General features: G+C 40.0%; 1 protein-coding gene across 1 annotated transcript in view; it reads left to right on the forward strand.

The window, feature by feature from the left end:
- The window catches only part of CDH23 (cadherin related 23), a 460,126-nt gene that overhangs the window by 117,381 nt on the left and 330,007 nt on the right, over positions 1-12,738 (forward strand). The window contains exon 5 of the mRNA XM_074232774.1: positions 3,155-3,283. Coding sequence (XP_074088875.1) covers positions 3,155-3,283 — 129 coding nt within the window. The remainder of the gene's footprint in view (positions 1-3,154; positions 3,284-12,738) is intronic.

A 12,738-nucleotide genomic window follows, 5' to 3' on the forward strand; every position in this document is an offset into this window, starting at 1 on the left:
CTGGAGCCAGTGGAGCTGGGTTCAAATCCAAGATATCTCTGACACACCCTATATGGGTAACTTTAGAAAAGTCCCTTAAGTGTCTTTAATTTCATCTGTAAAATGAGAAGTTTGGGCTAGACGGTGATTGTGGTCCTTTCCACCTCCAAAGAAACCATCTCCCACCAGGGGGAATGACAGGGGAGTCAATTAGTCCAGTCTCCCCTTATCTTATAAATGAAGACTCCAAGGCCAGAGAAGGAGAGCGATTTATCCATGATACCAAAGTAGTATATTACAGGTGATGATGTTTATACTTCATTCTCAAAGAAGACCATGACATACAGTGAATTGGATTTGAATGAAAGGGTGCTGCACAAAATCACCAGGTTCACTTTCTCCTCCAGAGTCATCTGGGTCTAGTGACCAGATATGAAAGAGGCCCTGGATGTGAGGCAATCAGGGTTAAGTGACTTGCCCAAGGTCACATAGCTAGTAAGTATTTGAAGTCAAATTTGAACTCAGGTCCTCTTGACTTCAGAGCCAGTGTTCTACTCACTGCATTACAGAAGTTAAGATATGAATCCAGATCTTCTGACTCTAATGCCAATACTTTTTTTTTCTATGTCACTGAATTGCCTCAGAAAAACTAAAATGGGATTCCAGCATTCTTTCTTTACAAACTTTAAAACCAGTCAGATTGCCATCTCTCTTTAGACATTACCTATCTGGAGGCAGGGGATTGGACCACATGACCTAAGTTTCAAACAAAATGGAGAATCTTTGAAAAGTCAAAGATCCTGGAAGTGCAATACTGACTCCAAGGGAGAAAGTAACTAGCAGTGTCAGGATCTTCCAGTTATTCATTATTTCTGCAGGTTTCTAAAATCCCAGGTAGGATTAGAGTTGAACAGAGGCTTAAAGGTCATTTAATCCAACCTCTTCATTTGACTTATGAGAAGATGGATCCCCAAAGAAGAGATATGACATGTCCAAAGTCACCCAACTAGACCTGTGGGCACAAGGTCCTTTGTTTCCCAACAGAGGAAGATGTAGGTTTAATGTACCCAAACTACAACATGGGCAGCCTCAACCAATCATGGATTTCCCTTCACAAGAATCAGAATCTCATATCCCGAATTGTTAGATGGTAAGCTCCTTGAGGACAGGGACTCTTTTACTCTTTTTGTGTCTTTATCCTAGAATAGTGTCTGGCAGACAATAGGAGTTTGAGAGCTGTCTATCAGTTAATTGATTGATTGATTGGCTCTCACCTCTCTTCCTCACTTCCTTATTTTTGCCAAGGGCTCCACTATCCTTCTAGTTACTTAGGGTCTTAATCAACCTTGAAGAAAGCTTCAGCTCTTCACTCCTCTTCCCTCATCATGTGAAATCAACTGCCAAGTGTCCATAGCCTAGATCACATCTACCCTCTTCCCTCTCTTCATCATCACATCATAGCAAAAGCTTCCTAATTGGTCTCTCTGCTTCCAGACATACTCTTCTTCAGTTCATTATTCATACAGTTGCTAAGTTGATATTCCTAAAGCACAAGTCTGGCCACATCCTTTCTGTTTCTCCACAACTTTCAGTGGCTCCCTATTGCCTCCAAGATAAAATATAAACTCCTCTGTTTGATATTTAAGTCCTTTCACAAATGATCCTCTCAGATTTATTTTCCATTATTCCCTTTGACGTATTCAACTTTCTGGTCAAATGAAAACATTTCCACGTCCTTGTACATGGCACACCATCTCCCACTCTTCTGGTTTTGCTCTTCATTCTGGAATGTTTCTACTCATCACCTTTTCCTCTTAAAATTGATAGTTCCCTTTTGCCTTCATTGTCAGTCCCAACATAAGACCTTTCCTCATCTGCCCATTTGGTAATACTATTCCTGTTCACTGGAGATCATGGAGCAGACCAATAATCCCAGCTACCAGGAGGTCAAAATTAGTGGATCTTTGGGGATCTGGGGTTTTAAGCTCAGTGGTCTTTGACAATCAGGTGTTTATATTAAGTTCAGCACTAATTACAGTGAACCCTCAAGAGTGGGAGACCGCCATGTTGCTTCACGGAGGTAAAGTAGCCCCAGTTAGGGTGTAAAATCCAAGTAAAACTTCTACTTCCAACCTGGGCAAGATAGAAGAATTTAGATCTTTTTTTTAAATGATTACACCTATCTTATTCATTGGCATTATAATGATGCAGTATATGTTTTACCTATGTAAAATACACATATTATAATTACTTGTTACCTGTCCCATTAGAATACTGTTATCAGCTTTCCTTTTCTTTTTTTAGCTTTCTTTTATTTGGTATTTAATCCACCCCCCCCCCAATTACAAGTATAAAAACAATTTTTATTATTAGATTTTAAAAACTTTGAGCTCCAAATTCTCTCCCTTCCTCCCTCTCCACCCCTCCCCATGTGTAGTCATGCAAAGCATTTCCAAAATAGTCATGTTGTAAAAGAAAATATAGACCCTCTCCCCCCAAAAAAGAAATCTCAAGAAAAATAAAAGTTTTTTTTAAAGTATATACTTCAATTTGTATATTGAAAATTTTCTCTGGGGGTGGAATTCTTCATCCTAAGACCTTCAGAGTTGTCTGAGTGACCCAAGTTTTTAAAAAGGGAAATGATTCCCCTGCCTTCAATTTTTTTTAATATATTCTGTATTTATATCTCTGTGTTCATGTTATTTTCCTGAATAATATAAGCTCTTTGAGAGCACAGATTGTTTTCATTTAGTGGTGGTTTAATAAATGTTTGTTGAATTGAGCCAAATTAATTTTTTGAACATGTTCTTAGATCTCAATTCCTTGTGAACAGAAAGATCAGTTTTCAGAGGAGACCTCTTAAGGAATTAGTAAAATGCCTAAGATGGGTTAGAAATATTCTGGGAGGGGGGGAAGGTTCTGTTTGATGTTCTGCTATGTGTGCATGGATGTTACTCTGTGTGTAAAAGTGCATACTCTATGGATTTAAGAATATCTGATTTGGGGGCAGCTAGTGGATACTCCCTGGAGTCAGGAGTCCCTGAGTTCAAATCCGTCCTCAGATACTTAATAATTACCTAGCTGTGTGGCCTTGGGCAAGCCACTTAACCCCATTACCTTGCAAAAAAAAAGAATATCTGATTTTGTTTAATTTTTCATTCTTTTTATTTTTAAGGATCAAGACAAAACCAAACCTCTATCCACTCTAGCCAACTTGGCCATCATCATCACGGATGTACAGGATATGGATCCCATTTTCGTTAACCTGCCCTATAGCACAAACATCTATGAACATTCTCCTCCAGTAAGTACCTTGCTCACACTCCCTTTACTAACTTCCAATGACACCTGCAATAACAAGCTGGCCTTGAGGAAGAAAAGCCAGGAAACTAGGCTTCCCAACCAGAGGCACTGTTATACTTTCTCCAATGAGGGGTGCACTCTTGGGGTGAGGTATTAGGAGAAAATGAGGCATAGAGGAAAGAATATTGGATTAGAAGTCAGTTGAGTGGGGTGGCTACGTGGTGCAGTGGATAAAGCACCGGCCCTGGAGTCAGGAGTACCTGGGTTCAAATCCTATCTCAGACACTTAATAATTACCTAGCCGTGTGGCCTTGGGCAAGCCACTTAACCCCGTTTGCCTTGCAAAAAAAAAAAAAAAAGAAGTCAGTTGAGCTTAGAATCATATATTTAGAGTTGGAAAGGACCTTAGAAGTCACAGAGTTCAATTCCTTTTTTAAATAAAATTTTATTTCCAAACAATGATCCATCTTTTCTCTCTTTTTTCCATTAAGAAATCAAGAGAAACAAAACTCCTGTCACAAACAAGTAAAATCAAAAAAATTCCTACAAAAACAAAACAATTTCAGGCTGCACTGAGTCCATTACCTCACTTATCAGATAGCCAATTTGGGAAGGGGTTTATAAGTGACTTACTCAAAGTCACACAACTAGGTAACTATTAAATGTCTGAATTCAAGTCCTCCTGACCCCAGGGCCCATGTTCTTTCCACTTCATTATCTAGCTACCCCATCAGGTAACCTATTTCATCAGGAACCCTCTGGGATTATGGTTGCTGATTAGAATTTTTCCAAGTCTTTCCAAGCAGTTTTGCCTTTACAATGTTGTTGTTGTTATTGTAGTAATCGTTTCCTTGGTTCATTTCATCTCCTTCTGCATCAGTTCATACAAGTCTTCCCAGGTTTGCCTGGAACTATGCCCTTTATTGTTTATTGTTTCACATTCATTTACCATAACTTGTTCAAACATTTCCCAACTGAAGAACATTTTTTGCTTTCACAAAGAATTGCTATTCATATTTTTGTACATTTGCAACCTCCTCTTTTTTTTTTAACAACTGTGGATCCTAAGACCCCCAAGAAGTCAAGGGATTTGCCCTGGGATCAAGTTCCAACTCAGATTCTAATTATTGTGTTATGTTAGGAATATCATCTCAGCCCCCTGAGCCTCAGCTCTCTCCTGTAAAGTTAATTATTTTGATGCCTATGAGATTCAAACCTTATAATCCTTTAGTTACTGCCTTGTTCAATCTCCCCTACAAACTCAAGCTAGTCAAAAAGATGATAAAAATTTACCTAAAACAGGGATATTTCCTTTTGATTTCCAAAAGTCACAGTGGAATCTTCATGCCTTTTGAAAAGGAAGGAGAGGGGCGGCTAGGTGGCACAGTGGATAGAACATCACTAGCTCTGGAGTCAGGAGTACCTGAGTTCAAATCCGGCCTCAGACACTTAATAATTACCTAGCTGTGTGGCCTTGGGCAAGCCACTTAACCCCATTGCCTTGCAAAAAAAAAACTAAAAAAGAAAAAAGAAAAGGAAGGAGAACCTTGGATCATAGCCTTGGTTTGTCTAACAGAAGGTGAACCTAAGGGAAGGCTGGAAATGGTGAGGATGATAGGAAGGAACTCATGAAGAACTATAGAAAAAATGAAGTGAATAAATTAACATTAATGGTTCATCTAGTGAAAATACACATAACCATTCCTATGTAGATAGGAAGTTAGAAAGCTAATCTTGAAAGTCACAAAGATCTGGTTAGTTTAGATCCTGTCTTAGATGCTTATTTTGGTATAGGATCTTAGGTAAGTCCTTTCCACCTTAATTTCTTTATCTATAGAATGTGATAGTAATAATACCTACCTCAAAATGTTGAGTGAAGATCAGGAAAGATAATATTTATGAAGCATATTATTATATCAATGTGTTATATCATTGCTAAATCAATGAGCACTATATCAATGCTAGCCTTTATTATTAATATTACTATCACTAAGATAGATCTGTGATCTCACCAGCACAGATTGTTCTTTTCTGTTGATAGTTTTATTTTTATTTCTGTGAGGCAATGGGGTTAAGTAACTTGCCCAAAGTCATATAACTAATAAGTATAAAGTGGCTGAAGTTGGATTTGAACTCAGGTCTCCTGACTCCAGAACTGGTGTTGTCACCACTGTGCCACCTAGCTTCCCCCAGCATGGATTCTTTGCACTATCCTCTCTAAGCCTTCTCATCCAATGACATTCTTGTCCATATCTTTATATAACTCTATCCTAGAGGATCCATCCAACCCTTTGAAAGATTTTCTTTTCTTCTTTTAATAGTTTTTGATATCCAGGTAACATTTGAGCTATCTAGGCTTTTATCTCTTGCTCTCAGTACTTGATAGGACTGCTGCCCCTTTTCCATGTCCTCAATGGAATTTTTATGCCCTCTCTTGAGCACAAGTGACCATTGATGAGCTACAGATGACCTATGTCCCCACGTCTTATTGCTCTTTGGGTCATCTGCTGTTTTGATTCTTTATAGATCATAGTGTTGCTTAGATGTTGGTATCCCATTGATAAACATGGGGCTAAAGAGAAGATGGGGATGGTCAGGAATGTAGCCAGTTTCATACGTTTTATGATATGTAAATGATATGTAGCTATATGGTTTTGCCAAGACAATGCAGATTTTAATAAGAGATTTTGCTGCAGAAACTTATGCTCATTGAAAGTTGGGTAGATGGGGTGGCTAGGTGGTGCAGTGGATAGAGCACTGGCCCTGCAGTCAGGAGTACCTGAGTTCAAATCTGACCTCAGACAATAATTACCTAGCTGTGTGGCCTTGGGCAAGTCACTTAACCCCATTTTCCTTGCAAAACCCTTAAAAAAAGTTGGGTAGTTTTCCATAAGTAATCAAAGCCAGTCAACTCTTCTAAGTTCAACTCATTGTCCACCCAGAGTACTTGTCCAAGGTCTTAATTCCAGCTCCTTGTAACCTCAGGGAAAGCAGTCAATCCACTCTGTTCTAGCTCATAAATGATATTGTACTAATAATTTCATCCTTTGAATAATACAGAATCAAATAGTACAAATATCAGTTATCCTCATTTTACAGATGGGAAAAATTGAGACACAACCTAGTTGAGTGATTGACTGAAAGTCACCCAGAGGGTAGATTTTGGAATCAGGGTCTCAAACTTAACTTTTTTTGATTCCAAATCCAATTCTTTTCCCAATTAGACCACATTGTCTTCTTGTTTTAAGAAAAACCGATCTATTCTCCCTTCTGGAAACTGAAACTTTGTTCTTGTCTGCCCCACTTAATCTGAATGGTACTGGGTTTAGAATGGAGGAATCAACCAAGCCAGTTGCTTTAAGATATGTGTTTTGAAGATGCTTTTTATGGGGTCAGGAAGGTGTTGACAGGGCAGAAAATATTCTGACCTCGAGATGGAGCACTTAATGTCCTGCCCATTTGAATGTCCCCCATTCTGAGAATGGGAAGAACAGAAGGAGGCATTCCAAGTGGCTTAGAATGGTATAATTGAGAAGAGGTAGGAGAGAATATGGGTGGAGAGAGAGAAGTTGATTTTGTTGCTGCAGTTTGTTCTTTGTTCTCAAATATGACCATGACAACAGGGAGGTGATGCTGTGACATACCACTGGGGTTTTATTTTACATTTCCAACCTTATTTCCTACTGCTTTCTAAAACTCATCTGCTGGTACTCTGCCCAAAGGAATGTAAAATTTGAATGTTGAAATCCGACAAGGTATCTTGGGGTTTACTTGCAAGATTTCTTTCTTAAGGACTATGACTTAAACCCAAATCACTCTGGCTCTCATTGATTGACCAACAGTAAGTCCTAGATCAAGTCCCACCTGGCCTTTGCTTGGGCCATGACTGTTCAGAGTGAATGTAAATATTAAGGTATCTGTTTTGATCAGAAACCCTGAGGTCTTCCCCTCCCAGACTGATTTTTTGACTAGTTAAAAAAGGTCATTCTTTGCCTCATTTCTTACATAGCTTTAATCACTGAATGGACACTGCCTCAGTCAAACTAAGATTTGGGGAAGACCGCATAAAAAGATCATGGTCTCTGACTGCATTCAGGGCCAAGCACAGTTGCTCTGATCCAAATCTAGTCACTGAACTCAGATGGCTCTGGAGGAGCTGGTGACTGCCAAGTTCCTCCTCACTCAATTCCAATTCACTTGTATGTCACAGCATCGCCTCCCTGATGTCAAGGTCATATTTGAGAACAAAGAACAAACAAAAGCACCAACATCAACTTCTCACCCTCCTCCCATATTCTCCCCTCCTCTTCTTCCTCAATTATATCATTCCAACCCTTCTATTCAATCCTTCTAGCCTTCTCACACCCAGAATTCCTGCCCACTGAGATTTGGTAAGTCTTAAAGGCACAACTTAATTGTCACTTTCTCCATGAAATCTCATTGACCATGATCCCTCTCTAACCATCTCCTCCACTGACTTCCTTTAGTATCCATTAGCCTGTACCACACAATTGAAAATTAATTTCTGCTTTTTTTTGTTCATTATTCTTTCAGTAGGTGAGTTTCACTCCTTACCTGGATTGGATGGTCTATAATTTTGTTCTCCTTTTGTATCTTTCTTGATGCATTTTGGGATATTGGGCACATATTAAGCATCAGGGGTGGTGATTAATGGGGAGAGGTAAGTGTTGTCAGTTCCATGATTTCATTGGTAGAGAAATTCCAGGGTGGAAACTCAATCCACTGATCTAGGAACTTATATTATCAAAGAATTTTCTGGGTCTCTGAGAGCCTGAGTGACTTGTCCAAGGTTGCACAACCAGTATGAATCAGGAGCAGGACTTAGACCATTAGGTTCAGTTCTGGCTGTCCCAGTTTGAGAAGGAAAATGATCAAATGCAGAATATCCAGAAGAGGTGAATGTGCCAGGAAGGTGAAGCTCTTTGATCCTGTCACATGAGAAATGGACCATGATCATGGTTTTCAAGTTTCTGAAGGGTTCTTGTACGGAGGAGGGATTATATTCATTCTCTTTGACTCCAAGTGAAGAAAGGAAGGAAGGGAGGAAGGGAGGAAGGGAGGAAGGAAGGAAGGAAGGAAGGAAGGAATGAAGGAAGGAAGGAAGGAAGGAAGGAAGGAAGGAAGGAAGGAAGGAAAAGAGGGAGGGAGGGAAGGAAGGAAGGAGGGAAAAAGGAAGGAAGTAAACAATTCTTAAGCATCTACTCTGCGGCAGGTATTGTGTTAAAAACTTTAAAATTATTATCTCATTTGGTCCTCACAGCAATTCTGGGATGTGGGGGAGCTATTATTTTTCCCATTTTGTAGCTGTGGAAACTGAGGTAGACAGAGATGAAGTGATCTGCCCAGTCACACAGCTAGTAAGTATCTGAGGCTAAATTTGAACTCAGGTCTTTCCTGACTCCAGATCCAGAACTCTATCCACTGCTCCACTTACCTCACAGCTCAGTATCAAGGTGTGGAAGTCACCAAGAGATAAACATAAGCTCAATGTCAAGGAAAATACTTGCTAACAATTGGACAAATTCCAAAGCGGTCAGTCTGCCCCCTAGGAAAAAAAGGAGAGAGAGAGAGAGAGAGAGAGAGATTAACTAATTCAGTAAATTCAAGCTAGGATTCTTTCTGCAATATTCATAATTGGAATGGGGTTGAGGGAGAGAGAGTTTTGAACCCCCATCACCAACCAATTGATGGGATCTCTTTTTTACTTTTAACAAAGGATCCTTTAAAGAGAATTCACCATTTATCATCAGGTACATTCCTTGACTGTGATTCTAAAATCCTGCCCCTAGTGACCCTCACTTTTTAACTTTCTTTTATGTGATATCTTCTCCCATTAGATGTAAATTCTTTGAATTCTTTGAGGGCAAGGTTTCTATTTTCTAAATTTGTATTTTCTTTATTTTCTAAATTTTTATGCCCAGAGTCTAGTACAGTCCTCATCATATAACAGGTACTTCATAAATATTTATTGTATTATATCTTGACTGAACTTCCATTTCTGAGGGATCAGCCCTAGTCCTCTATATTTGACATCTAGGCCTCTGTTCTGATCCTTGGTCATGACTCACACAGAGTTCTTTGGTTAAATGATGAACAAGTCAAGGAATTTCTTTTGCTAAGTCTGGTGGTTGCAATGCTAAATCTAAGGGCAGTCATTCCTGGTTCCCCAGGGCAGCTGGAAGTACACTTTTAGGGTCCCTTAGGATCTCATTTAATTCCATTACAGTGCACCCTTGTTTCCTCTCTCTGGTTCCATTTACAAAAAGGCATTTTAATTCCACATCTCCAGCCTATCTCCAGATTTTTCCACTTAAGTCAATCAAATCAACCAACTAGCATTTAATAAGTGCCTATTACGTACCAAGCTCTATGTTCAGCACTGGCGAAATAAAGAATGTCAAAAATAGTCTCTGACCATATAAACAATGTAAAAAATAGTCCACTTTCTCCTAATTGCCTTCTAATAGTCTCCTAATTTCTTTGACAATTTCTTTAAAGAATAATTTTGTGGGCAGCTAGGCTGGCGCAGTGGATAGAGCACCGGCCCTGGAGTCAGGGAGTACCTGAGTTCAAATCCAGACTCAGACATTTAATAATTACCTAGCTGTGGTGGCCTTGGGCAAGCCACTTAACCCCATTTGCCTTTCAAAAAAAACCTAAAAAAAAAGAATTATTTTGCTCATCATCATCATGATCACTATCAAGATCACCATCATCATCCTCATCTTCTTCAATGAACATATAGCTCTTCGCATATATCATCATTTTATTTAAACATTTCCATTGCCCTCCTTCATTCTTCCATTACCCTTTTAAAGTTCAGAGCCCTGACTTAGACACAAGTCCCATCCCCAAACCAGAGAAGCACTAAAAAAGTCAATTCCCCACCCTTTGTCCTCTCCATGAGGGAGCAGGCCACTCTGCATTTCCATTGCAGGCCCAGTGACCAAGAAGCCTTCATAGACCTTTCTCCACTGTCTCTCTTGCTCTCTTTTATCTGTGGCTCCCAGCATGTCTGTGTTTCTCTATCTATGTATCAGGTGAGAATGCCTAATCTAAAGTGTATATATTACCTAATAAAATCCTTCTTATTTGGGATTATTGCATCAAATTTTAATTTCCTCACTCAAGCTGCAGTATGTCAGCCTGCCCGTCAGCAAAGGGGCGATAGAAGGAATAAAGAGCAGCTAAAAGGCAGCAAATTCCTGCCAGCTGATTCTATCAGTCCTTTGACTAGAATTGACTGGAATGAAGGACTGCGAAATAGGATTTTCTGCCTCTGAATCTGCTGTGGCAGCTCTCAGAAGCCCCCGTGGAGCTCTTTTTGCCCCATCCCTTTCCCTCCTCCCTTTTAAAGGACTCCTCCCACCCCGTCACAGGACTGTAGGTTCACCTTTCAAGTCCTTAATCCCATAATAGAAGCAGGGAAGGGAAGAGAGGAGATAGGAAGACTGTTCTCATAGTTATGTGCCTAGAAGATGAGAAGAGATGAAGTGTGGGAGAAGAGGAAATAGGTCCCAGAGGAAAGAATTTTTCTGCTTCCTCTTCAACACCCCCCAATCCTGCTTGTTTCTTAAGGATGCCCATATTTGATAGAGAAAAATCTTAAGCATTCTAAGTTCAACAAGTGCTTAAGTATTGATGCTATGTAAATAGAAATGATATAAATAAATCAATATATGGAAATAGAAAATATAATAGAAAGACAAAAACTAAACAGCATCTGTCCTCCAGGAGCTTATAATTCTGTGGGGAGAAGGATACCACATGCATAGACAGGACCACGGGCTTTTGAAGAAGAGTACTCTGACCAGTAGGAGGCTCAGGGAAGGTTTTCATGCAGAAAAATGCACCTGAATTGAACCCAAAAGGAAGGTAGTGGAGGTGACAATGATAGGTGAGCACATTTGAGGAATGGAGCAATATATAACCTTGGGAAATGTTGAGGTAAGGCACCAGAATTTGGGGCATGGGCAACCACTGACAATCCCATAGAGCATAGAACACTTGTTATATGTGATATGGATGGAAGCTGGGTGTGGTGGCCCATGCGCATGTGGTAGTACTTGCATTAAGGGTAAATTGAGGTTGGGAGTTCTGGACTGTGGTAGGACTAAAGCTAATGGGTATATGCACTCACCAGTATGGTGAGCCACTGGGAGTAGAGGGCTTCCAGGCTTCCCAGGGAGGGGAAAACTGGGTCAGGCTAGAAAAATGGAATAAGGAAGGAAGGAAGGAAGGAAGGAAGGAAGGAAGGAAGGAAGGAAGGAAGGAAGGAAGGAAGGAAGGAAGGAAGGAAGGAAGGAAGGAAGGAGGAGACAAGGAAAGGAAAGGAAAAAGAAAGAATAGAGGAAAGAAAAGGAAAATGCCTAGAAAGGTAGATCAGAGGGTCCCCAAATACATCACCATTAACCCTCAGTGCCATTTATTACTCCTTCTATAGGTACAACCAAAGAAAAAGACTACCACTGAATTAGGGTAGCCTGATCTCATCCACTACCATCGTCCCTAACAAACTGTCTTCTCTTTTATCCTGCTCTCTTTTAATCTTTACTCTTCCCATTTCTTGGCATCTCCACTGCTGCCTACAAGTATGTTCATGTCTCCTCAGCCTTAAAAGTTCCTCTTTTGATCTAACCATCTATTCTATCATCTTATATCTCTCCTCTTTTGATCAGATTTCTTGAGAATGCCATTTACCACAGGTGCCTCTTGCTCCTCTTATCTCACTTGCTCCATAAAATCTGGCTTCCTGCCCTCTCATTATCCAATTGAAATGTTCTTTCTAAAGTTAACAATGATTGATCTCTCATTTGCTAATTTCAATGACTTTTTTTCACTCCTTTTCCTTCTGGACATCTTGCAGCTTTCGACTCTCTCACTCATGCTTCCCGAATACCATGGCACTACTGTGTGTGTGTGTGTGTGTGTGTGTGTGTGTGTGTGTGTGTGTGTGTATGTGTTGGTTCTCCTCCTATCTGTCTAACCAGTCTTCTCAAACTCCTCTGCTGGAGCTTTATCCAGGTCATGCCCATCAAACACAGGAGTTCCCCAAAGTGCACTCTCTTCCTTCCTCCCTCCCCCCCACCTCTCTTCCTTTTATACACACACACACACACACACACAGACATCTCATCAACTTCAATAGCTTTAATTATTTCATCTTTATGCAGATGATTCCCACATCTATATACCCATCCCTGGTATCTCTCCCAAGCTCCATTTTGCATTTTAGCTGCTTTTTGGACATCAACAATTATCATTATAATCACTAAAATTTATATAGCTCATTAAGGTTTCCAAAAAATTCTATATGTATTACCTCATTTGATTCGCACAGCCCTGTTAGGTGCTGTTAGATCCATTTGATCAATGAAGAAACTGGGACCAGGAAAGATTAAGTGACTTGCCCAGGGTCATACAACCAACCAGTAA

The sequence above is a fragment of the Macrotis lagotis genome, chromosome 4 (assembly GCF_037893015.1).
Source record: "Macrotis lagotis isolate mMagLag1 chromosome 4, bilby.v1.9.chrom.fasta, whole genome shotgun sequence".
Classification (NCBI taxonomy): Eukaryota; Metazoa; Chordata; class Mammalia; order Peramelemorphia; family Peramelidae; genus Macrotis; species Macrotis lagotis.